Raw genomic sequence first — 27434 nt, forward strand, 5'->3', positions numbered from 1 at the left:
GATTCCCACACGAATATTTTGCCCAATTAGAAGCCTACATACAACATCCACATATTCAAAGAATTACCACCTCACTCATCAGCATCATCCACATTCGATTCCTTGGCTCCCATTCCCTCTACACATGTACTTCAAGGCACTAGCACATTCAGCTCTGCCAGGTTTTCTATCACCATGTGACTGCTCTGGTCTGTACACTGGTGCATGTGATCATAGTATAGTTGTTTGCATTTATCTACTTATTTAAGTGAAAAATGGTAGAAACCAGATTAAAAAACTGTAAGTTATTCTACTGGGCTATGCACATTCAGTAAACAAAAAAAAAAAAGGACCATTAATATACTTTGTATTATGTATTCTTGTTTGAAGATGCCACGACAGATATTCTCCTGGTAAAACTATTTCTTCTTAAGATGCCCAACAACTATATTGGTATTTCTGAAATATAGTTGCCTTGGAGAATGTACATCTTCAAAATAATACCCTGAATTTCTAGTTTCCAGACTAACTTTAGAAGGTGTTTTAAAACTACAGTATGTTAAAGTTGTTTCAGATATGACAGCAGTGACTGAAGCCAAGAGTTTTCCACCACTCAGACAAAAAGTATATTCCATAAAACTATGATCTACAAATTCAGTCTAAATCGTCCAACAGAGTTGGACAAGATTTGGTGACAACAGCCTAGTTTTGTGATTCTAATAATCTTTGAGAACATGTAGGTTGATGGAATTAAAAGTTGCCTTCCATTCCATGTAATTCAAAACAGAAAATAAGAAAGGCAAAGATAAGAAAGAATAAGAAGGAAAATCTGTGTTTACTGCAACAAAAAAAGTTCAAATTAGACTCCACTCTCACCTCAGAATTCATAAGCAAGCTTTGCACAGGAGACTGAAATCTATACAGTGATGACCACGGGAGACTACTATACATTTCTATGAATAAAAGCATACAGTAGCTCCTCTAAAAATAAAAAAAATAGACCGCTTCTTTCTCTTCTAGAAAAGCATCCTACCTGAAGGAAGTATTGGCGACAGACATGATTCACAGATATTCTCCTCTGGAAAAACAAAACAAACGAAACTTGTAACAGCTTTGTTAACAAACCCCATTTTACTTTTTTATAAAGCAGGCGTGAACATACTGCTATTACAGAAACGGAGCTTGGTCTTAAAGTATTTACTTAAGATGCCTAATGGAGTCTATTAAAAATTGAAGAGCAATACTGAAGCAGCATTTCTACTAACAGCACGAGAATTGTTTACATCTTCTGATTATGATGGTGGCAGAACTGCAGGAGTGAGCCTGTCTAGGATCAGTGTTGTATAGGCACAAGGCAAACTGAAAAAAAAGGAGCACGGGATGGGTGCCTGATTTCTCTGCAGCATTTTGTAACAGAAGCTCTGACCCTCTGTCCTTCCTTCAGCTTTTGCCTCTTGCTATTAACACTCAGCTGGTGTGAAATACAGTGCTGCTCACGTGCATCATTAGCACCCTGCAAAATATTTTCAACTGTTTCTGAAAACTGTCTTGCAGCTTTTGCTTTGGTTGCAGATTATTATTGTCTGACTATCCGTGCTGGCACTGAACAGCATTTTTGACCTTTACAGTTTACAAACTGCAGGGCACAATACATTACTGGCTATGCAGAGACTGATCCAGAGAAAACGCTGCATGCTGGGTCTTGTAGTTTTTGAGATACAAGTAGTTCCTTTTCAAAGGGGAAAGCACCTAGTATCCCACTACACTCTACAAATAAGGTACTATATTCAGGCTTTTGGGCAGCTTCCAAAGCGGACCGTCACGTGGCTTGGGTCTATAAACCAAGTAAAAGACTTCAAAACCCTGAAAATTACCACATTTCCTCAGTACCCACCATCTACTAGAACACCCTTCATCTGAGTTCGATGCATTTTCTTCAATAAAGAAAGAGAATCGGCAACAAGTATCTTCTTGCAACCTTCCCGCAGCAAGATCTGTTGTGCAAAGAACACAAAATACAGCGCTTGTTGAATAGATGGGCTAATCAACTATCTTGGCAAGTCTCCACTGGGTTTCTGCTGCCACAGAGAGCACAAGGTATGTTTAAGACCTTTCAAGCTATTATAAAGGAGGGAAAAGAGGAACTCCTGTCACCATCACCTCTACCTAAATGAAAAACCCAGATTATTAAAAACCCAAAAACCAAACCAACTCAAAAAAGTAAAATACTTTACAAATATGCTACTGTCATAAATTAGGATCTCCCTCCTATAAGCTTGCCTTAACAAAAAACAATGGAGAGTGCCTCTCACAATCGGTTTCCAAGCCATTTCAAAACTTCTTCTACCCATACCTTTCCTGTCTTCTTTAGGAAAGGCATTTGATAATCATAAAACCTTCGTAAACACAGCAATTCAAAATTTATTTTGTTAAAACACATTCCCTGTTGAGGTGTCATTTAGTAAGCAGTATTAAATGGCCATTCAACTAACCAAAGGTCCAGCGTTCGTTCCTCCTTAGCAAATGTCTCAGCCCCCTTTCTACTTATTTCATCTTTTTTATGAGATTGATGTGTCATTGCCTGACAATGTTGTGAAACAGAAAAAGGAACCAAAGGCATCAAAATTATACAGAGCCTTATTTCACAATACTTAACGAAGCAAGCATAAAAATATGACAAACCCAAATAAGTCTTACGGAATTTTTCTTCCTCCTCTGGAGGTGATGTTTGGAAAGTTGTTTTCCAACATAATAATTCCTCCGAAAAATGCTTTCAGAAGAGTCCCACAGTGAATTTGATGCTGAATAAACCTACCAAAAAGGTGGTATAAAAAGGCAACACCCATTCCTTTCTCCTGATTATTTGCATTACAGGAGGCATTAAGCATCCTGAAATAGTCCAAGATACCGCTAATGCAAATACCTAAAAAGAAGTATAATAATGGATTTTACAGCCAGGTGAACACTGTCCAAAGCCCTGTCTTCTCACATACACATTTTGAAGTAATAAGGGTACGCTGCCAAGACTGATATGCCGTTAAGACTGCAAATCTGAAATACATTAAAAAAATTGAAGTTGAGTAAGACTTTAAGCATTTCAAACTGGACATGTCAGTAGGTAAATGACATTCTCCAGTATTAGACACCTTGAGCTATAAAGGTTTTCAGAGCACCAGAAACTGAATGCAGCTCTACAAGACATACACTTAGAAAATGAATCAGTTTTATCTGTGATAATCTCAGGAACTATCCGAGTATGTCTTTCCCCTTCCTACTTTATCCAAGGGCAACAGGGAATGGTAAATTCTGCTTTAAATATAGAAAAATGTCACTAGGTTTGAAAAAATACTAGAAACTTTTTGCATGGACAACTGAATGAGACTACGTTTTGGAATGACTGTTTGCCCAATTCAAAATATTCTCAATCAGCAAATTATATCCCAAAGACAGGTACATAACTTACAGTGGATGAGGTCTTGGCTCTATACTGGAGTCTTTGCTAGCTGCACTCAGCATAAGCAGATGAAAAATTCCATGTTTAAATAAAAGGAGCAAAGCAAGCATGTTAAATGAGAGGGGTGGAACAGAGATACAATGGGAAGAAAGGAGCATGATTTACTATTCGTATTTACTTAAAATGCAGTGTGCCAATAGAAAAAACTTAATTTAAAAAAAAAGAAAAATTAAGAGGGAAATAGTAGACATCATTAGGTCAATGGAAAACCTCAATACTGTTTGATGCCTTAAAAACAGAAACAACAGAGATATCTTATGACATATCTTGTAAGATACATGCTCTATCTTTCCCCCATTTTTAAAATTCCACAAAGATTTTTCCATACCACATTCAGTGACTGTTTGTCTGACCTTATTTTGCTAGAAATGGAATACAGTAGCCAGCTGTTGTTATATAAAAGGAAAAGTCACAATGAAGAATGTCAAATGTCAAACCTCAAGGTAATAAATCTAACACTTCTGCAGAAACAGATTTGAAGAGCTCAAAGATGAGATGACAATTTAAGAGTTATAGAAAGAGAAGCAGGAGAGGGAATCTGGAGGTGAGATACAGCAAGAAAGAATGTTTGAATTAACTTCTTTATGTTGAAAGGAAGGAGAAGTATATAACTGTGCACCCTAAGATTAGGCTTACCTAGTTAAAACTGCCATTGGACATAAATCTGCAATGAAACCACCTTCCAAGGAGAAAAATAGGATTCAGAGAGAATGAAACTGAAGAACATTTTTTTACCCTTTAAAAGATAACGCTTTTTACTAAATTAATGAAAACTGCTGAAACCAAAATATTTATTGCAAAAAAGAATTCTAGTTAATTTTCTGTTTGTTTAGGGAAGATGCTACTGTGTAATTAAAATCAGAAGCCATGAAAACTTCTATTTAATTAAAAAAATCCTGATTTACAAATGCCTAACATCATCTTTAAGGGAAAACGCTGCAGTATGCAGTTAATTTGAAGGGTATACTCAAAGCACTGGGAATAAATTCAGGCCTGGATTCAGCTTAGCACTCAAACAAGTCCAAGTTTCTCAAGGCCGGTTAACCAAATGCTTCTAAACTGTGTCACCACCACAGTTAAAAGCACAGTATTTTTAGTCTTTACAATGGAAAGGCAGATGTCCCTCTGTGCAAGCTGCCACCTGCCCCCTAGTGCTTCCAATGTGTCTGAACAGCAGCTTATTCATGTTCAGGAGCAAAACCCAACAATTTTTCCAGATGCTGTTTCAAGCAGCATTCTTCAGGTTATCACTGGGGTCTGTTAGTTTATAACCTCTGTTGTGAATGCATGGACATGAATGCTATGAATGGATGAATGTCTGTTACCCAGCAGAATTGCTGCAGGTTCAATCAAAGATGAAACTAGTAATTCAACTTTTGAGTATATGGCTAATCCACAAAACCTAGATGTAGTGTATCTAAAGAAGTTGCTTTTATATTTTAAAACTAGGGAAAACAAATTTTAGAATAACATCATCTTCTGAAGTCTTATTCTAACAATTGTCATACAAAGGGTGAGAAATCACGCATTTCTCTTTGAAACGAGGTAGGGTATTTAAATCTTTTCCAACTACACAAGCATTTCCGAAATTTCACTCAGGTATGGACTAAAGCTGAAAAGACACATACTTTATACATCTGGAAAATATAACAGGCTCATAATGAACTCACAAGTGCGCAAATAGGGATTTTTATACCAGCCTTCTCTGAGAGATTTGAGTGTGATACAGTGCTTCAGAAACCTGGAGCATGATTACATGACTTATTTTAAGGCAGGCTCCTGTATTTCCCATTCATAAGTTAACACGACTGTGTAATCGGATACCAGAGTCTTAAACATGTGTGAATCATTTCATAATCTTTTTCAATTTTATTTCCAGGGAACTGAATATGGAAGGCAAACACATAGTTCAAGGGTACGTTAGAGAAAGAAAGTCTTTGTTAAGATCAAACTGTTGTACGACTGATGAGTTCCAGCCCAAATAAGTTGTGTAAAAACAACATCAGCAGCACTGGTTTCCCTGAAAAAAAGAAATACTTTGAATTTCTGTTTTGCAGAACAACACTAATAAACACTGATTTTGCTACAATTTTCAAATAAAAGCATTACTGCCCTAATTGTGTTGACTAAGGCAGGTTTTAAATATAATTGCGCTGCTAAATTCCTAATGGGAACCGAGGTTCTGTATGAGTCTCAGAGAAGCAACATCTATGTGTGGAAACCAAATTAAAGTGACTGACAACAACTTTTTGATTGTATGGAAATAAAACTGAGTTTTGATTCTGTGTCTTCGAAAACACTTTTAAATCCAAGCAGTGAAGATGAAAATTATTAAACTTTTGTCAGGGTAACAATATGACTTGACCCAATTTGGTTAGCCTGCCATAGATTTGAATGGTATTTAGTTATGTTGAAAATGTTGACGGAAGAATGGTGCTTTATTTGCCATTAAATAAAAAATGTGCTAGGAATGTGTCATGTCTAATAAATAAACACGTTTCTCCTTAAGACAACACATCTTCACAAGTTTATAAATTCAAAGGAAGTAGTCTGTGGTATATTTTATCTATATATTTATGGTACCAAAGAACCAGATTTCAGGAGTTAGGTATAAAATATAATTTTAAAGTTTAAGACTACACTTTACTGATAAACACTCCTGTTAAAATTCAGACAACTGTAACTTCATCTTTGTTGTCTATGTCTTCATAACTTTGTTGCCTATGAATGTAACTGTATATAAACACTAAAATGAGTATTATTTCAACAGTAAATAAACTTTCATCACTACCATAAATCAGTGTCACTCAACTATGTTCTATGGTTTTAACACCTTAACTCAGATGATGACAAAGGGAAAACATTATAATAAATGATCCTCAGGAGGGAAAAAACAAACAAACAAAATTAATCACTTGGAGTTTTAATCCCAATTCAGAAAACCACTGAAACAAGTACTTGAACATTTTCCTGTTTAGGAAAATACTTAAGGGTGTGTGTAGCTTTAAATTCATGGAAGAATTGCATTTCCTGGTTGGAAAATAAAAACGGGTATAAGCTAACCACATTACTTCGAAGCTGAGGTGAGCTTAGAGTAGAACATAGAACAGTTGCGGTGGTGCATCTAATAGGTAGTAATTTGTTAAAGTGAAGCAATCAGTCTGCAAAATATGCCAACATTAATACAAACATATATTATTCAGGGAAGATCCCAGATTAAAAAAAAACTACAACAAATTTCTTGCATCAGTAGACTTCCTTGTTGGATTCTCTAACGCATACTGTAAGCCACATATGGTATGCTTTGGCAGCCACTCAATTTGATTCACTTGGGTTTGCTGCGATGTAAAGAATTCTTTTCAAAAAGACAGTGTCTGTCAAATGCACTGCTTTTAGCTCCTACCCGTATTTCAAATCACATCTAATGTAAAGTTTACTGCTAAGGGAATTTAGGAGCATAATAGGAAATTTGCATCTGCATACTTACATAAGTATAAAACAATCTTATCAGGGCTTGCAAAAGGAGGCTACAATTAAATAATATAATGGCACAGCTGTAATACCTTTTGGAGAGCCAATGTTATGAAAAGATCAGCACAGTTTTTATTGTAGGCAGTGACTTGAGAGCCAAGCAACAGGTTCTAACTTCACCTGCGTACCTCCTTGGTGGATCTTGGCACAAGATTTCCTTTTTTGCCTTTGAAAATGGGAACAATAAAACTTAAGTGCTCGAGAGCTCGAGATCCGAAGACATGAAATTACAGACAGTCCTAGCCAATGAAATTTGGATTTCTGTATGCGTTCAAAATGTCTCATGTGTTAGGTGATCCAAATCATGAAGTTTTTACCAAAATCCAAAGAGTTGTGCCAGGCCAGAAGAGAGGACATAGACTTCTCACCATGAACCTACATAACATGATGTGATGGTGTAACCAGGCATCATACAAACACACCAAAGCTAGCTTTAAGACAGCTAATGAGGCAGTAGTAATGATGAAGCCAGGGCAGAATAGTCCTCAGCAATGAGAGGCCGGTTAGACATTTACTTGAAGTCCCAGACATGTCCTGAAGCACACACTGAATGCAGAAACAGTCCTGCTCCAAAAAACTGAGCTTGCCAATCTAAGGCACTTAGGTGAGTGTGCAAGAGCTGTGATCACATCTCTAAATTTCACAGTAGACACACCATCTGTTCATAAACAATGCACTTTACATTGCCTGTAACACTTCAGGAACAGCCTCATTTTAAGCTATAGCTTTCATTTCTCTAAAGAAACGAGAGTCCCCCCTTTTTCTGTCTATATTGTTTTGCCATTGTACCAGCAAGCCAAGTGAAAATTACATTAAGCTTCCCTAATTTCTATTTTTCTATGAGATCTCAATTTTAGCCCTAGAGCTATCCAAATCTACTTCAAAATGAATTAATTTGAAATCCATGAAGCATTTCAATGCTAGCAGCAAATAATTTTAGATATCACTCTGAAGGTTAAATACATCCTTTTAATCCCAAACTAATTTTGTTAAAAGGTATTTGAAGACAAAATGATTCTTCTCTCCTCAAAGCATGACCAAACGATGTCATCAGCTTTGTCTGAAGCCATGCAATACACTTTGCATATGTGTAAAGCTCCAGCTATGCACACAGCACTCTCTCTCTGCCTGCAGACACACCAAAAATTACATTTTGATTTCAGCAGAATGCAAGAACAGGAGGATCAGCAGTGCAAACAGCTGGGTACTGACAGCAGCAAGATTAACATACAACTGTTTTAATGCAGCATGCTACTTAGCTAGTATAATTTTGCAAGGATATTAGTATCTCAAGAAGTCAATTAAAAACTGTAAGTAATGTTACAACATGCATTATATGCAAACTGGTATCTGTTTATCTGGGGTAGCTCCTTGCACATAATGACTGTCAGGGGAACAAGACATCTAAAATGCTTCTTTGAAATACTGCAAGTCATTATCTAAAGCCCATATGATAATACAATAATGGAAAAACCTTGGAAAGCCTTAAACCCTGCCTTTTAAAAAGGCCTTCTGACATCACTGAAGGCTCTAACAGATACGGGCTTTATCTGGCCTGGTTAGAGACCAACCATGACCTTACTTAAAACTGTCAAGCCCACCTATTTGCTAGAGATGCCCAAAGAATAATAGCAGATGGGAAAAAAAAGTTTGTTCAGAAGAGAAATGAGGTTCAGAAAACTGGAGTTTCAGCTGCTTACTGGGCTATGTTTTCTTGGACTCAGCATAGTCACACCAGAGGCATTCAAGCTGTTCTAGATCCTTACGTCTCTCAATAGAAAGGTGCAGAGCAGCATCACAGAGAACTCAAGTTGGGGCCTCCTTTGGTAGCAGGGAGATTTAAAGGATGCAGTGCAACTCTCTCTGTTGTTACTTTCAGGAACATTGAAGGGTACGCTTCTTGAAAGTTCTTACAAACATGCTCAGAAACCAGTGATGTAGGGAACTGCATCTATCTGTACAGTTATGCTGGGATAAGAACACTCATAATCCAATGAGCAGTCCTTTTTTTTTTTTTTAATGCATGGACATCAACACATTCTGCACAACAGACTTAATTTGATTTTAAAAGTTCATCTTCCTTTAGTTAGTATGACACTTCACACCGGGCACAATACCTAGTGAATCTTTCAGTAAGTGCATGTTGTGTTCTGCCTCAATGAAAAGTATGGGTCATGAGACTTTCCAATATTGGACAATCAGGCAGTATAACATAGTCTGAATCACCCAAGATCCTTCCAGTTCTACTTACCCACCATGCTTATGACAGCATGGGAGCGATTTGGAAGTGCTAGAAGCCATCAAGAGACGAGACTATTCATCTTGGCAAATTTCTACCCTTTTTGTCATAGTTTTGCACCAACCCACAGCGTCAATCACAGATGTCTGAACAAAATGAACAAAATGAACAAACCTTCATGACAGCCATTTCTCGTGCTGTTCGGGAGCAAAGCAGTTTTGCTGTCTCTCTGAAAATGAGTATCACAGGAAGAATACAACACTTACCTGCAAGTTGTAGTCCTGAAGAATTTTCACTAGTGAGTCCCTCAGATTAGGAATCTCCATGCCTTCCTTAATGCGGTGGATCAAAAGAATGGGATCCACATGGGTTCCAATATTGTTCAGCAAACCAGTAATAAAAGCTGTGAAAACCAAGAGGCAAAGAAATTAAGAAAAAAAATCCAGCAAAATACCTGATTAAAGGATGCTTTGGTGACAAGCTAAGGCTTCAGCTGATTCTATAACAGTTCCCTACTAAGAGATGACTCTAAGCCTCTTTTATATAGCCTTCACGTTTCTTGCAGCTTATTTACTCCAACACAGGCCTTTAGGTAAGAGAGGAAGATACAGTTTGGCAGTTCACAGAATCTTCTAGGGTAGGCAGAAAAGGGGTAACAGAGTATCCAGCACAAGCCACAAGTAAATAAAGCACTTCAATAGAAAGGGCACTCAAGATAACAGAGCTAGAAAATTAATTACATTATGTGACTATTCCATTCCCAGTTCCAGGATTTAAAAACAAATTTTCAAGCACTTAACTCAAACATGTTTCTAAACATTGGTGAGAGTCACAGAAAAGAAATCTTTTGCTTTTTGAATTGCACTTGGCTAAATGAAACACTAGAAGGATGAAACTCAAGGCTGTGGTTTTTCTTCAACCTCCAAAACTGAGGAATATCACTGGAGTTGCTCTGCATATGGGTGGATGGAACTGAGAGAATTCTATATGCTTTGAATCCCTTTTGCTCTAAAGATGTCACTGATCGTAACATTACTTTAGTGATGAACTGCATCTAAGTATGGGTAACCTGAGAATGCCATTCTTCTAAAGGAGTAACAGATTTTTGGTTGCCTTTTCCTGTCAGAATTAGTGGCCAAGAGATGAAAAGACAGGTATTCTGACACTAATTCTACAAGACATTCAATCCTTTGGAGATCCCAAGAGAGGCTTTAAAGCCTTGATTAAAAGCCCCAGAAGAGGTTGCAAAACTAATGGAGCAGATAGTTAAAATAATTCTCTATCTTCTCAGTCATATGAACTCCTTTGAACCTTCCTCCTGAACAAAACTGATATTGCTTATGAGATTTTGACAGTTTCTGATTCCATCTAAACTTTAAACTTGAGTAGTTATTCATATAATGGATGAAAGGCAAAATGCACTCATTATTACAGATCTTACTTTTGTGCCACAGAAACAAAACAAAATGGTTATTCTACCGAGGGGCAGAAAGGTGTAGGTTCAAAGGGAAGCAGCTGCAATTAACACACTATGCAACATCCTCACCAAGCTTGCAGACTGTGTTTTGAGGCTGCCTGAAAATAAAGCCTCATTCTGCCAAATTAAAAGCACTGTCCTCCCCTTAATTTGTCATAAGGACATAACTATGCAGAGCTTAGTCAAATGTTAAATCCCTAAGTACTCATTCTGCAGCATGCCTGCATGCTGCCTTACTAGAAGTAAGGCACGATAGGACAGCTATGTTGTGCTCCACAAACCAGAACACCCCCCTGGCGATCCACAAACACTTCGTCTAACATGCATGGGGATAATTCAATCTTTTAATTGCAACAGCATTCCACAAAAAAAAAAAACATGCAAGGCTTCTGAGAAACTATCCTGCTTACGTGGTTTGTCGATAGAATATAAAATGAGGTCTTCCCAAAGTTCTCCGTCATCTTGTTCTTTGGCAAATTCAATAGCTTTATCTACATCTTGCAATTCTTCCATTATCATCTTCAAGGCGCTGCGGCTATTACCCATTCTGCCTAAAAAGAAAAATAAAGAGATTATAACCCCTAAACGCTTATCAATGCTCAGTGCTTTAAGGAGCTCTTTTAATGTGAATTAGCGTAAAGTTGCCTCAGACTAATACAGCCAAGACCACATCTAATCTAATCTGACGTAGGAATGTAAATCCCAGAGCAATTAGTATAAACCGAGCAACTGCTTGGAGCACTTTGCTGGACTGGGACCTGGAGCCTTTCTTAAGGATGTGTTGGATCATATTAGGGATTCTGCACTGCAGCAACATCTAACATGAAGGGAAGTGTGTGTATGTGCATACATGTAAACTATGACATGAAATACCCCCTTTAAGAGCCTGCATGGACACCCTTAATTTGCAGTAAGTATAGTGCAGTTTACACCCATGAAAAATTAGAAATAGTAGAAGCACTGAACTATTCTTTAAGCAAACCTATGAGTAAATCCTACTCTGCTCTCAAATGGTCCACAAACATTTTTCTTACTAAAACAAAGACTGATTAAAAAATGCTTTCCATTTTGTTCATGACTAATAGATAAACATACATAAAAATCTTAGTCTTACAATGCCTCCCATTCAGAGGTAAATTCCTTGCTGGGGGAGTTAATTTACGATTAATTTTATTTAAAAAAAATCAAAAACCCAAAACAAAGAGGCAACATAAGCAAATCTTCCACCTCAGCAAAATATTACCTTAAGCTTCTGAGATGTATTCAGAATAAAATATTTGTTTTATTTCTCCCTCTCTCCAAACCGAGAGTATTACTCTGCTCTTCAAGATTGTCTCAAAAATAAGCCCCCATCCCAATCTGTTCCCCATAGTGTCCCAACACCTCCAAAACCCCAGAAAAAAATCACAATATCTGGAGTTAAGACATCATAAGAATACTCCAGTGCTTTGTTTTATTTTCTAAATCATGTTATTTGGTCCTACTAACTCTATACCAACTTTGTTTCTGGGAAAGTGTGTTAAACATTATTAGACATACTGTACATTTTTGCAGCATAAACTTTGACAAGATTAAAAGCATGTTATAATTTATCACACTGAGTGTTACTTACTCAGAAGATAGACTGTCTCTTCTACAAAGTTCCTCTGTTGGCAGATCTCAAGAGCCTTGAATTTAAGGGAAGGGAGGAGGGAAAGAGAATACAGGGAACCATGTAACATGATATTTTATTGATCACAAATGCTGCAAGAGGCTTAAAGATACTTGTCCATGAAGTTGCATTATTCATTTTGACAGGAATAAAGCTCCCTTAATATGCGCTGTCAGGTCCTCTGGCATTAATTAAGAGGAGAAACTCCATGGCATTTTTTTGATTTTTCTGAAAGATTAGTTAAATCTGGGGACAGGACAGGTATTTTAGTCTGGATTATGCCAATCTCTACCTTTAAATCTACTGGCAACTCCTTTCTTCTGCTTCCAAAAGTTGGTTAGTCCAAAGCATTAAGGTTATCTGCTGTCAAGACTTGCTTCCTGTGGGTGGACTTATGAAGTCTCTAGAGATGGAGGTCTACTTGACATTCATTCATAATACAAGCCTGTAGATCTCCTCAGGGTAACCAGAATGGTTCTGGGAGGTAGAGTGCCCTCCAAGAAGACAATATAAATATAATCCAACCCAGGTATAAAAGAATAAGGAGGAAGCATTTCTTGTAAATTTGGTTTAAAGACCTGAGGGCTAAATACCATCAGCAGTTACTGAATCTATATGCAGGTGACAAACACTGAGCATAATTACCAAAATTACCAAACTGATTACCAACAAGTTTTTAGTAGTAAAAAATTGGCAGGGCTGGTATTCCATAAATGATGCCCTGTCTGTTTCCAATTTGGGAGTAGAAAGCAAACTCAAGATTCACAGCATTCCTGTGAAGACAACTGTTCACCAATAAAGATTTTCATACTTGGAAATCAAAACTATAAATACATAAGATACAGCTACAGCTAAAGATGTAGGTAGGAATTAACTTTTCCTTCCATTGTCAAATTATTACAGGTGGGTTACTATGAAGATTAGAGATACGGACAATGAATTTCAGGGTAGAGGTAAGTGAATTTCCAACCAGATACTTCAGAGGAATGAAGGTGTGAATAATGCTAATAAGTTATAAACACAGCTGACAGCCTTTTTTCTCTCCACTTAGAAGTTAAACTACAAAGTACCAGGTATTCAGTATTTCTGGATGCTGCACATTTATTGACTGTCATGCTCCCTCTAGAGGAATACAGGGAACATTCATAACTCTCTTCCAGTTCATTTTATAAAACATTTGCTAAACTGCACTTGAATAAAAGTGGCTTACTTTTAAAGAACAAACAATTATTTCTTCCTGCCGGTTTTGTAATTTCTGAAAAGCAATAAGAAGTGTGAATTTGTTCAAATATAATGGGTTTTTGCAATTTATACACTGCACTGGAATCTGCTTAACAGCAACTGAAAATATTGGTAACTGGGAAATTCTTGGTCCCCTTTCTATTTCCTTAGAACAAAGATTGGTATGTGGCAAAAAGTGTTACTATATGATATGTATGTTAAGAAGTATAATTACAGAATTAGCTGTTGGTGTCTTTCCTCTCTTCCTTAGCTTCTTACTGAAACATAGTAACATTTTAACGTAAGGTTAGAATGACACTTTTTCTAACATCCTTTGGTGATTCTTGTACCACACCTTCCGAAGGTTCATGGGGCTCTGACATACTCTTGCTCACAGCCCATAACTTCAGCAAACTAGTGCCAGCAATGTGTTTGCATCACTTACACACAGCACTTGCCTGCACCACCCATCATTGAAGACAGGTGGCTAGATCTGCAATAACTAAAACTAATTTGCACCAAAAGAAAAAAAGAATTGCAGGTAAGGTTTTATACATAAAACCATGACCACACAAATAATACATAAGGCAAAAACGAAGAGAGAATCAGAGAGTTGAAAACAAATAAGCCAACGTTGTAGACAAAAGTCTTTGGCTGGAAACCTCTTAGGCTCATTGCCTAAAAAGACCACTGAGACAACCTAGTTTCATGTGGCAGTTTCAACAAGGACCAAACCTGCAACCCTAATGAAGTATTTCCCAGTGTTTGCTGCTCTTGCATGGCGAAGTGGACAAAAGCACGGAAAACAAGAGAGGTGCCAGGAACAGTACTAGTACTCTTTAGAATGTCAACCATGTAAAATGCAATATTCAATATTACATTTAAAAGTCCTCCACTGATGTCATCATTATAGCTGCATACAACTATGCATCCTTTCACAAAGTCTGCTCTGCTTGGCCATTACAACAAATACAAATAATAAAATACTGACCCAACTAAAGAGGAAAACTTAAATTTCCATTCGATTCACCTTAATTCAAGCAGGAGGGGAAACACAAGACTGCCCTTAACCTAATTTATTTTTTGATTTGACAGGAAAGAGCAAGGAAGGAAAATGTAAAAAGGTTAAAGAAGGTGGATACATGGTACTCTGTAAAACCCCAAGTCTACTAGTGGAAATACAAAGACAAAATACTTTTAGCTCTGCTAGTTCAGTGAGTTCAGTGACTGTTACACTGCATATATTATATGAAAACAACTTAGGACCTTAGAATACAAACCTATAAAAACTCCAGTTACAGCTACTCATTTTTCAAAATCTAACACTGATTTGTCCTAGATTTGGCAAAACGATTGTTGATTTCTTGCAGCCACAACCTGCTGTCCAGTCAGGCCAGGCACTGATGCACAGATATGCTGTAGGTACGCACCTAGTGTGAATTCAAAACTTCTGCACTAAAAATCCCCACCGATTCCTGCCCTGTGAGCTGAGAGAGGAAGGTCTCAGCTGTCAGGCAGCTCTGCAAACCAGACTTCTAAGGGTGATGGTCACAAATTCAGAGGATCTCCTCCTTTTGGCGGTAGAGGGCAGTACCAGACACAGTTATACATTTACAACACTACAAGCTACAGACCTCAAAATCGAGGACCTGTGTTTAGTTTTGGGGCCTTACCTTCTCTAGTGGACAGTGCGTGCTGTCTCTGAGAAATGGTAGTAAATTTGGACGATCATATTCAGCATAAAGGCTGATCTGTTTCTCATGATATCGCTGGCCTTTATGGTGGTCTCTCTTGAAAAGCTTGTGCAAATACTAGGAATCAAAAGAGAATCAGAACTCAGAATCACTTAGGCAATATTAATTGTTCTCTGCTAATAAAAAACTCCTAATCTCCTCAGGAATATGCTAACACTTACTAAAAGGCACAGAGGTTAATTCCTGATTCAAAAGACTAATTTTACATTTTTCTGAAGAGCCCTCATCACAGCAATCTCTAAAACCAGCTCTTTAAAGGAGGTTTTCAGCAAGTTAAGAAACTGTCCTTTAACCTTTAGTGAAACTACTAGATTTCGAATTTTACAGAAAACTTTGCACAGGTATGTCAAATGAAGCATTTTGGTTATCTAGATATACTTGACCATTACTGATAACTATAGATCAAATTTTTACCACATGAAATGTTTTAACCGAAGTACCTCAAACTATAGATACTGGGGCAAAGCTCCTTCTCTGTAGATGAGCACAGAAAAGCCTTGAGAATCACGTGGAGAGTTGCTTTTACGCAAAGGGAAGCAAGTTTCACACTTTGAAACTGATGCTTCCTTCCATAAACTGACAGTCAGTCAGTGGTCTTCGCAAAGCTCCTGGGCTGCAGGCTGCACACTTCATAGAGCTGCTTTCTATAATCAGATCTCTAACACACAAACCTGCTCTCCACCAGATCGATGCCCTGAGCCCCAACTGTACGCAGCTGCAAGTTAAACTTCCCTCCCTAATACAGCCCAAGCCCATGGTTACATGTTATGTATTCCACTGACAGCACATTCAAACCAAAGAGGTGCTTTTGGAATAGCAATGTGGAGCCACAGCCTTATAGTGATATTGTAGTTCTGCACAAACAAGAGCAATCCTGCAGTGTATGAAAGCTACAGCTCTAGAAAGACAAGCAGTTCACTGTCTCTGTGGATCAGCAAAATGTGTTTCAGAGTTGCACCCAACATCCCATCCCATTTTTGTGTAGGGAGAGAGGAGGGATACAAGCAAGAAGTAATTGACCAGGGAAGACAAGTGTCTGCAATGCCATAAGGAATACCTCATGGTACATTAACAAGTAAGCAGTATGTTACTAAGTTCTCACAGGTACACATTTTAAAATTATTTTACTATTGTAATAATGCTGTGACCATGTTAAAAAAATGGATTAGCAAAGTAGCCGCTTTGGCTCTGATCATATATGACATATTAGTGTCACGTACACTTTGCCAGGATAATCACATTTGTAAAAGATGTGCCCAGCAAAGAGTTTATTCAGCTCAACTTGAAACCAATGGAATATACAAATATTTACCACATGCTGTAGCTCAGGCCTGTTTTCTAATTCTTCAACGACTCTGTCAATCTGAAAGAAAACAAATAAAACCCAACAGATTAGCAAATCTGTGATGAACATCACATTTACAGGACTGAAAGAAGGATGGGTAATACAAGCAAGCATTGGACTACCAGGCCATGACCTTGTAATACTCACGGAAATTTTATCTTCGTTATCCAAAAGCATGTCTACAGCTTTCTAAAGTAAAGAGAGAGAATCCAGTTAAGAAACAGGTCCTCATATTTTCTCACATTCTATATAATATTACGCTTGTCTACTGATGGGTATCAGATGGATATTGCAGACCTACTCTTCTCAGCAACAGTAATTCAGGGAGCAGTTTGCATAACGTCAGCACTCCCTGACAGCACGGCATTACAGGAGAACACATCATGTATTCTTCTAGAATACTTTTCCTAAGTTTCCACACTAATAGCAATCAATACTGTGCACTTATATTGCAGGTGAAGTATGCCCATCGAATCATGGGTCACAGAAGGCCACTGTCAAATGATGTAGAAATTTGTCCCATTGCAAAAGAGAACTGCAGGGTGATGGCTGAATAAGAACCCATGACTCAACTCGCCTTACAACTGGATTCCTCCAAACTATCTGCACACTGATACCATAATGCAAGCAGACAGGCTCATGTAAGCAGAGTGGCCACCAGGATTCTGGTTCTGCTTCCTCTTAGAAGAGCAAACTTTGCTTCACGCTCAAAAAAATAAAAAACTACAGACTCCTGATATGATTCCCTCTGTTTAATAAAAAAGAATTATACTCTTCTTTTCCCCATGTAGTTTAGAATTGGCATGCCAAAGATTATAATGTTTGATACAGATGGCTCCATATTTTAGCTCTAGTGCTTGAACAACCACTGCACTGAAAGAGCAGATCTATTTGGTTTCCCCATAAGGATCATACCAAAACTGGTTTTATAGCCAGCTGGGAAGAAAGAAGATTGAAATCAGCACAAAACACATTATTTTTCGAATTTAGGTTAACAACTTTGCGAACTTTCAGAAGGAAAAAAAATTGTCAGTACAGGTAGCATTTTCCTCAATCCTCCCCGTAATGGGGGGAGATTTTGGAAGAAACAGGCTGCCCAGGATATCAACACCTGGCTCCAGGACAGGTGCAACACCTTGGGCTGCCCGGTCCTCTGAGCTGGAGGACCACAAGTGTGGAAACAAGAACTTTCCATTTGCGGACACTGAAACTGTAAGGGACCAGCTGCATCAGCTGAATGTTCACAAGCCCATGGCGCCTGACATGATTCATTTCAGATTACTGAAGGGACTAGCAGATGTTACAGCAGGACCCCTCTCAATCATCTAGAAAATGTCTTGGGAGTCTGGGGAAGGTCCTGCTGACTGGAAGCTAGTCAACATTATTCCAATTTACAAGTAGGGCATGAGGGAAGACCCGGGAGACTACAGACCTGTGAGTCTAACCTCAACTCCTGGAAAAAATAAGGAGAAGATCATACTGGGTGCTATTGAAAGGCATTTAAAGACAAGGCAATCATCAGGTACAGTCAACATGGATTCACAAAGGGAAGGTACTGATTTGATATCCTTCTACAATAAGGTCACCCACCTAGTGGATGAAGGGAAGGCAGTGGATGTAGTTTTTCTGGATTTTAGTAAGGCTTTTGATACTGTCCCTCCCAGCGTCCTTCCAGACAAGTTGTCCAACTGTGGGATGAACAGATTCACCATGGCCTGTGTGAAGAACTGGCTGAATGGCAGGGCTCAAAGGGTTGTAGTGAATGGGGCTACAGCTGGCTGGTGACCAGTCACCAGTGGTGATCCTCAGGACCCAATTCTAGAGCCAGTTTAGCAATGATCTGGATGCAGGAGTTGAATGCACCCTTAGTAGGTTTGCTGATGGTACTAAACTGGGAGGTGCTGTTGACTCTCTCGAGGGACGAGGGGCCTTGCAGAAGGAATCTGTATAGATTGGAGCACTGGGCAATCATCAGTGGCATGAAACTGAACAAGTCAAAATGCTGGATTCTGCACCTGGGATGGAGTAATGCCAGACCCAAGTCTAAACTGAGGGACGAGTGGCTGGAGAGCAGCCCTGCAGAAAGGGGTCTGGGGGTGCTGGCTGGCAGGAGGCTCAACATGGGCCAGCAGTGTGCAGCCAAGAGGACAAACCGCATCCTGGGGTGCATCAAACACAGCATAACCAGCTGGCTGAGAGAGGTGATTATCCAGCGATATTTAGATCTGGTGTGGCCTTACCCTGAGTATTGGGTGTGGTTCTGGCCCCCACCATTTAAAAAAGGAGGTTAAGGTCCTTGAATGAGTCCAGAGGAGGGCACCAAAGCTGGTGAAGGGGCTGGAAGGCATGTCCTCTGAGGAGCAGCTGAGGTCATGGGGCTTGTCTAGTTTGGAGAGAAGAAGGCTGAGGGGTGACCTCACTGCTCTCGACAGCTTCCTGAGGAGGGGAAGTGGAGAGGGAGGTGCTGATCTCTTCTCCCTGGTACTCACTGCCAGGACATGTGGGAATGGCTCAGAGCTGCATCCATCAGGGGAGGTTTGGACTTGACATGAGGAAACATTTCTTTCTTGAGAGGGTGGTCAAACCCTGGAACAGGCTTTGTGGAAAGGCAGTCAATGCTCCAAGCCTGTCAGTGTTTAAGAGGCATTTGGACAATGTCATTCATACCATGGTTTAACTTTTGGTCATCCCTGAAGTGGTCAGGCAGCTGGACTAGATGATCACTGTAGGTCCCTTCAACTAAATTAGTGTATTCAACTCCATTAATTGACTGCATTGAAAGAAAAGTGGCAAATACATTTAACATATGTCTCACAGTAAGTTCACTGCCTCCTTTCTTTGGCTTATTAATAGCATTATTTGATTAGAAATCTAGAAAGAATATAATGGTGAAAGTCTCCTTGAAAATCACAACACTGATCTCAAATCTGGCACTCTTCCCACTGTGAGTGAGAGTCAAATAGAAATAAAAAGGAAAAAAATCATCCTTGGGTCAATTATTTTGCAGTCTAGGCAAACAACTTCCTCCTTACCTCAGAATGTATCCAGACACAACAAACACACACTCTGCCTCAACACTATTTTTAGCTCATTTATTTTTAATCTGTTAAAATATCTCTAGTGGAAAGTGAATGAAAAAAACATTAAGATCTCCATACCTCTGAATCAAAATCCATCAGCAGAACAATTTTGTCTCTGATAGAACTGAAAAGATTGTGTTTGTGGATCAACTGGAAGACATCCTTATGCCTCAGTGTTAGGTAAATTTCTAGGGCTCTGCCATAGCGCTGGTCATAAGTATACCTGATAAAAAACAACGTTATAATACATGTGATCTTACATATCTAAGTGTACGAAAATTACCTATGAGGGAAAATATAAATATACTTTAAGATGTAAAGCTTGTTAGGATGCTACTTGGTTTGATTAATATATAAATAGTTGCTGTGACTCATTATTGTTAAAAGGAAATACAACACCGGACAACATCAATTTAAACTCTGCTTATATCAGCCACCACATTTGTGTTCTGATCTGTGCTTCTCTATATTTTCATTTTCCCACTTTCAAACCCCTGGGGAAGCCACACAAAACACTAGCTTTTCTATTTTTGGAATCTAATTGGAACTCTGTTCAGAACTGAAAAACATTGTTCTTTTAAAACTTTGGGACAGACTGTAACACAGCAACAGACAATAGCAACAGACAGTAGCTCTGCTTTCTTCAAAGAAGCAGTACGCAAAGAACTTAATGTAAGAATTAGGCTGAGAAAAACTAAGAGCTTTATCCCTGTACAACGTAGCCAAGAACCAGGTCAGTTTTGGCACATTCTTCAGTCACATATTTCCAGCCACACGGTAAAATTAAATATACTACTTTTGAAATAGTGGGGAAAAACACTTTTATTTTCCTGTGGGTAATTCTGAAATGCTTTACAAAAGAGCCTTCCTCTGACAGCATAAAGAGGAATGCTAGCTACTTGCTTTGGAAAGTAGTAGCAAATCCAATTTTAGTAGCAAAGTAGTTGCTACTAAATTTAGTAGCAAATTTAGTAGCAAAGAAAGGAGTAGCAGATCCAATTTTATACCAAACTCTTTGCTTTCATACTCAGCATACACTTTATAAGGAAGGGAAGAGAATTGTGAAGCTGTGCAATCAGCAGAGTGGAGAGCAGAGAAAGCCAAATACTCTGTAGACTGCTGCAAAGCAGGTATTTCTGTTAAGAGAGTTAGGCAAATATTTATAAACTATAGTACACTACTTCAAGCTTACTTTTTGTAACAGGAGTTCAAGATCGTACTCACAATTCTGCAAGTGTTTGTAGCAAAGTCCTGTTCTGTGGATCTTTCTTCAGGTGATCCACTACAGCTTGAACTATGATTGTGTTGTTGTAGAGATCTCCAGGCCACTCTTTTATCAGGGTTGCAAACCCCTAAAAGTATAAGAGATTGTAACAGAAATAGAAAGAACTGCCTAAGGAACATTTCAAAACATCAAAGCTTCGGCTAAGCCTCTGAGATGATACCTGCTGTGCTTCACCTCTGAGCCACTTTTATGTGCCCACAGACGTGCGTAGTGCAGAACACAGATTTTCCTTCTTAGGGCAATGTTATTAACATTCATGAAGCTGGATCTCTTTCAGGTGCTGTATGCTTTGCACAGCACCTTGACCACTTGTGCTACATTAAAAAACCTAAAATAATAGTATTTATAATAAGTAACCAATCGCACAGTATTTGCATGCTCTGAAGAATATTCTACCTATTCTTTTAAAATGTAAACCAAATCTTTTTAATCTTTTCATTATTGTTACATTGTCCATTGAAAATCTGTTTGAATACAAAAAATAATTTGCTATCAGAATTCCACATGGCTGAGGGTGTTTTTCTGGCAATGGATATTACATGTTGCCACATCAGGCTGCAGTACCTCATAGTCACTCTCCAAAAACTCATGCAGGACCATTTCATAGATCAGAGGTTTCAAAACTGGATCCCGTCTGGGCAAGTAACGACTAATTGCCTATAGGAACAAAGAGAACAAAGCGTCAGAAGGGGAATGACATGTAACATCCTGGTACACTGATGATAGAAAAAGGAATTGTTGTGAAACAACAAAAAAACAACCAAGCAAGCAAGCAAACAAAAAAAACCCAACAAAAAAAAAAATCCCAAAAGACCAAAAACAAAAACCAAAAAAACCCCAAAGCTAAGTGCAAAACATGGCTCTTGGTAAACACTGGAAGTGTTGTATATTCATATTTGTAAGTAGTTATTTACTTTAGGATTGTACACATTGGAATTGTATTACCTATCTGAAAGAATTTGAATTAGAAAGAGAGTGGTAGGATACTAGCTAAAATGGGAGTATCAGGCATTGCACTTAGAGAAGTCTGAATATTTACTGTTAGTCATTTAGAAAATAAAACCCACAGAAGACCCCTCAGAAGCAGAAAGTTTTCAAATTCCATTTTCTCCAGCTTTGGTCTTACATCTCATAAAAAGATACAAGCATTCATTAGCTGAAAAATGTGTACTTTTGATTTATGACTTACTGTGAGGTCAGTACATTTTATAAAAAGTTCTGTTTGCCAGCTATTTTTACATACCCAAATGAAAATTAATTTGAGAACACATCTCTCCATGGAAAGGGTGAAGGCGTGTGATCTTTTGCTCTATAGGAGGTGTTAAGGAACTGCATTCTGGCAGGCAGGAGACGAGAACCTGCCAGAATGAATCAGCTCATACCCTGGAATTTCAGCACAGCATCTTATTAGCACTATTATTCCATGCAACTAGAGGCCAAGGTTATTACCGCCTGCCAAAATAAACCCTACCACTGCCAGCTGTGTTGGGATTTTGGGGTTTATAGCTAAAGACCTTACACTTATGAAATTCCTCCAAACACTCAGAGATTTTGCCTGTTGCCCACTAATGGCACATGGTGCAGCAGCATTTTGTTACTGAAGTTGCATGAACAAAGAAGGAGAAATAACATCTCGCTACCACAATTTTTTTTGCAGTTTTACAGACAGCAATGATTATTCACAACAAATTCTCCAAGTATTTAAATCAAAACAATTGCCTAAGTTACTTATTTCATTAAAGTCTTCCAACTGTAGGTGAAAAAGAACATAAAAACAAATGATCAATACAAAAAGCATTCTTAATGACTGTGCAAAAATTAAAAGTTCATTGCTCACAGGAGATCTCTTCTCTCTCCATGCTGTTTGAGCTTGGCCAGTTTGTGAAATGTAGTGCACTGCCAACATCAGCTCCCACCTTCTGTTATAGAATTTAATAGCTAACTCAGGGCATGGTCTTGCTAGCTGCCCTGGGGAATCTATTCCTGACCACCTCAAAAAAGCATCTTCTGACCATAAAGCAAGCAAGCCGGACATCAGCTGGAGGCTTGAAGGCAGAGGACATTCTCCAATGACTGTCTTTGTACCCACTTTCTACCTTCCTGCCACCTCCTAAATGAACAGCCTTGCCTGACAGGCTTTGCCTCAACTCTTGGCTGCGGTTCGGCCTCACAGCAACACGCGGAGCAGCACAGCTGCCTCGTTGTGTGGGGGCCAGGCTGCCTCAGGAAGGAAATCTCTCCTGCCCCAAATCCCCCTTCTTTGAAGGAAAAGCGCAACCACCTCCTGCAGTTTGGCCCCCGTGCTCAGCAAAGACTGAGAAGCATCTGAGTTATTTTTAACTAGGCACAAAGGTGGACTAAGACCTGTCCTGGAGGTTGCAAACTCTTCCTATTTTATTTTTAAGCAGTAGTTAAGGAATGAGGTCAGACAAAAAGCTCAAGAATCAGGACGCCTTTGTACCAATTCCTGAACCACATGGTGAAAGTGACTTTAAATAAAAAGAGGATATTATACACAGAAATATTTTCTTCCTTTGTTTCTTTGTAAGACCTGCTTTCAGACTTTTGATCAATAGGTGTAAGGGCGGGGTATACACACAAAAGTCCATATAAAAGTTGACATGAGATAGCCTAAAACATCTCACCAATAAGCCCAAACGACAATTATTTATTCCTCAGAGGATACCTATGAGATGAAAGAGGCTTTCTGGATAATGCTGCTCTACACTACGCCCACCAGAGTCAGGTGAAGTCTTTCATGTGTCCTCTAGCCAACATTTAGTCATTAAAGCATTGCTGCTGCTAGCTGATCATCCTGCACCCCTGCTGAAAGTCACTGCTGTCACAGCAGAGTCAACAGAATGGAGCATATCCCTCATGCCACAATGGCCAGCACTCACAGGGTTTGGCATCTCCCTCCAAATCCACCTTCCTCAGCTGTTTGAACTGAGACATTGGATTTTACACTGAAGTAACTCAAGCACAAGCATGTAATCCCATCAAGCCACTGCTGCTGGAGAGGAGAGGAGCAGATCGTTGCAAAGCTCTAAAATCTTGAAACTGCCATAACAAGTATTGCTAGAGGACATTCACCGAAGAGAGGAGAGACATCAAGATACTGAAATGCAGCCTCTGGTAGCCAAATAGGACCTTTTAGAACAGAATACTCAAAAAAAACCCTAAACCCAGAAGCAAACAAACAACATGCATCCCACAGGCTTTGACATCGGGGTATCACTAATTAGTCCCTCTGCAGGAAGGGAAGTTTAAAGCTTTAGTTTTACTGCCACCTTAGTTATTGGCAAATCGCATTATATTGGAAACGTCAGATTTCATGCAACTGCTTATATGCAGTGCAAATTCTTTAAGAAAATTCCCTTTCAAAATACACTGTCTCCAAATCTGAAATAGAGTCACCTCATCAGGGCTTAAAGCCATTATAGCCCAGTTACACTATCATGTTTAACACTTGCTGGTTGGATAAATAGGTAAAAATAGCATACAAGTGATCCCAACCATTTCAAAACCCGCTTCATTTAGATCTGGCTTAACTTTGGTCATCCTTTATGATATTCAGGTATCTTTAGGAACTTGGGAAAAGTTATATGTGATTGAAATAGTAAAATAAGAAAGGAGTCTTCTAGAACTGCAGCTTGAAGCTGAATAATGTAACGGATTGCATCTTATGTTTTTCTAAGTCTGTTTTCAAGGGGCTGAAAACAACCAAATGTTTAGAAAGGCAGTAATTTAGCAGAGATGTTTTTGCAGCAAACCTGCAAATATTTTTATATTTTACAGTCTGCTGGATGACATAAGTGGAGACAAGAAAAACATCCATTCCAGACACTTGCATCCAAAAAACAAAATGAATCCAAAAGGACTAAGATGCAGTGCATCTAAATTTCACCTGTACCTGCACTTAGGTCCTTTATTGGATTGAAATAGAGAGACAGAAACATGAGATTTCATCTTCCAAGGTGGCAAAGAGTGCACTGAAAACAGTAAGAACTCATACAAAAGGCAAGGCTGTTCTCACACTGGTGTGGCTCTAAAACAAAAGCCAGACATTTCTGAAAACTGTAATGCAGGAACACTTCCGCTCTTCGAACAGAATTAAACAGCTCAAAACCAGCAAGGGACTGCATGCTGTGAGACCTTAATAATATGTCCTTTTTGGCTCATTGAGTTTGAATAGGAAGACATAAAATTCAGAAATAAACGTACACGCGTTACCAAAGGGAGTGTGCATAATGTTTTCTACTGGTTTGGCAGTGACAGCACTATAGCCTTATGTCCCGGGCAATTTACTAACTGAGAATCTCACGTTAAACATCTACCGTTATGGTAGTTGGCTTGCGACCAGGCAAAACACAAGACAGGGCAGACTGCTCCTCTTTCTTGCCACCATTTCTAGCACACAATATAGGTTTTCCCTGTTGCTTTGCAATTTAACTATTCTTTGACACTTAAAGCTGTGTCTCTCTTGCAAGAGACTTGGATTTTCAGGAAAGGCTGGCACCCACAGAGGCCGTCTTCCTTAAGAGTTGGGGTACGATTTTTCAGGACATACTGGAAGGGAATGAAAAGCAAATGGGAAAGACACATTTAACTGTGAGCATCTTTGAAAGTAAAGGCCTTGGGGGTGGGTCTTTTACTTGCAGGCTGTCAACAAGTTAAAAATAGGTAGCCAAGTACCTGGATGTGCTTTGCCTCCAACCCTGTTCTGAGACTTGTTAACATATACACATCAATCTGAATGACAACTACACAACTAGAGATCTGGAGTAGGAATTTCGAGGGCAGTGTTATATCCTGCTACCACACTAGTACCATTAAATGTGATCCTTTAGATATTTGGTCAAAACATGCAGGAAATATAGCATGCCAATTACTTGAGTTCAGAGATAGAAATTAATTTACCTTAAGCTGACCTAGTTCTTTAAACTTGTACACTTCAAATTCCCAGAGTTCTGTGTTTTTGCCAAGAATTTTCTGGCACTTTCTAGAAGGAAGATGAAAGGGGAGAAAACAAAAATAGGTACACAGAATAATACAAATGTGACAGCATTGCTGCAATGATTCTTTTCTCCTTTCTTCTCCCTATCAAGATGCTTTCAAAGGTCACTCATTTTGGCAACCATTGCTTCAAGCAGAGTATGCCAGGTACTCCTCCATTCAGATCTTACAATTTATTTGCATCTAATGGGACTTGACTGCTTACTGTGCATTCACCCTTACTGATTAGGGCCATATTAGCTTATGAGTGAAATTTTAAAATCTCTGCTGAGTAAAATTGAGCACTTAAAAAGATACGTATACATGAAAACACAAACCTTCGGTAATTTCTGATCCTTACTTTAGATACCCAAATCTGACATTTTTGTTTACACCCATGTAACTCCAAATTATTTTCTGACGGTCTCACATGCTAGGAAATTTAAGATTATCAACATCCGAAGAAAATGCCAATTTTGAAAATCTAGTGTGACTGAAAAAAATCAGGGCTTACTTTCAAAAATATGTATGTCTCAATTCTAATTAAACTTTAGAAAGATTACAGTAAATTTTGGGTCACTAAAGGCAAGAAAATAGAAGGTGCAGTAAAACATTGTAAGTTTTGAATCCTCAGAAACTCCAGAATACACAGAAAAATCAACATCACAAAATACTTCAGAATCAATAATTTGCTTTTGCTTTTTCCTCACACAGATACATTTTAGCCAGCAAAGAAAATCTTTAATATGTTACCTGGCAGCCAGGTCATACTCTCCTTTCTCCACTAGGTGATTTATATAGGCTAAGCCAATGTCCTAAAGGGAATAAAAATAAGGAATTAGTTATAAAAGTTTGGAAGTCAAATACTTGACTGCCACAATAACCATAATTCCAGCTGTATGCACCGTTGTTATGTCAAGTACCAGGCCCTAAGTGGATACTCCCAGTTCTCCTTTAAATACAGGGCCCACAGACCAGTCGATACAAAATACTTGCCTAGACCACTCACAGGTTCCAATTTAGATGCTCTTCTCATAATGACATTGACACTGGGAAGACTGTGCCACCTCTACACATTAAGGATTGTTCAAAACACATAGCTGATCAGTCAGTGCTTGCATTAGTTATCTCAGAAATAAAGCCACCAGCCATTGTATGAGACACCTTCTTTGTCAACACAAAGTTTGCAGAGGGAAAAACACTGATTGAGAATATAAATCCTAGTGTTGCTCCATAAGGTAAAGGAATTACTAAGAATTTAGCAAGATTATTACATATTATTACATAATAAATTCCCCTCTCAAGAGTTTATCACAAAGGTTAGCTCTAAAATTATTTTGGTAGGCATTTAATATATTAAAAT

The 27434-nt window shown here is 38.6% G+C and overlaps 1 protein-coding gene across 4 annotated transcripts in view; it reads right to left on the reverse strand.

Moving 5' to 3' along the window:
• The window catches only part of VPS41 (VPS41 subunit of HOPS complex), a 111240-nt gene that overhangs the window by 2953 nt on the left and 80853 nt on the right, over window positions 1–27434 (reverse strand). For all 4 annotated transcript variants that reach the window (XM_075083678.1, XM_075083677.1, XM_075083679.1 and 1 more), the window contains 13 exons: window positions 26825–26886; window positions 25997–26078; window positions 21641–21733; window positions 21016–21143; window positions 19870–20014; window positions 16859–16900; window positions 16679–16729; window positions 15286–15423; window positions 12353–12407; window positions 11151–11291; window positions 9530–9666; window positions 1874–1973; window positions 1013–1057 (listed from right to left, as the gene is read on the reverse strand). In XM_075083678.1, the coding sequence (XP_074939779.1) occupies window positions 1013–1057; window positions 1874–1973; window positions 9530–9666; window positions 11151–11291; window positions 12353–12407; window positions 15286–15423; window positions 16679–16729; window positions 16859–16900; window positions 19870–20014; window positions 21016–21143; window positions 21641–21733; window positions 25997–26078; window positions 26825–26886 (1219 nt within the window). The remainder of the gene's footprint in view (window positions 1–1012; window positions 1058–1873; window positions 1974–9529; window positions 9667–11150; window positions 11292–12352; window positions 12408–15285; window positions 15424–16678; window positions 16730–16858; window positions 16901–19869; window positions 20015–21015; window positions 21144–21640; window positions 21734–25996; window positions 26079–26824; window positions 26887–27434) is intronic.

Source organism: Phalacrocorax aristotelis, chromosome 2, assembly GCF_949628215.1.
Source record: "Phalacrocorax aristotelis chromosome 2, bGulAri2.1, whole genome shotgun sequence".
Classification (NCBI taxonomy): Eukaryota; Metazoa; Chordata; class Aves; order Suliformes; family Phalacrocoracidae; genus Phalacrocorax; species Phalacrocorax aristotelis.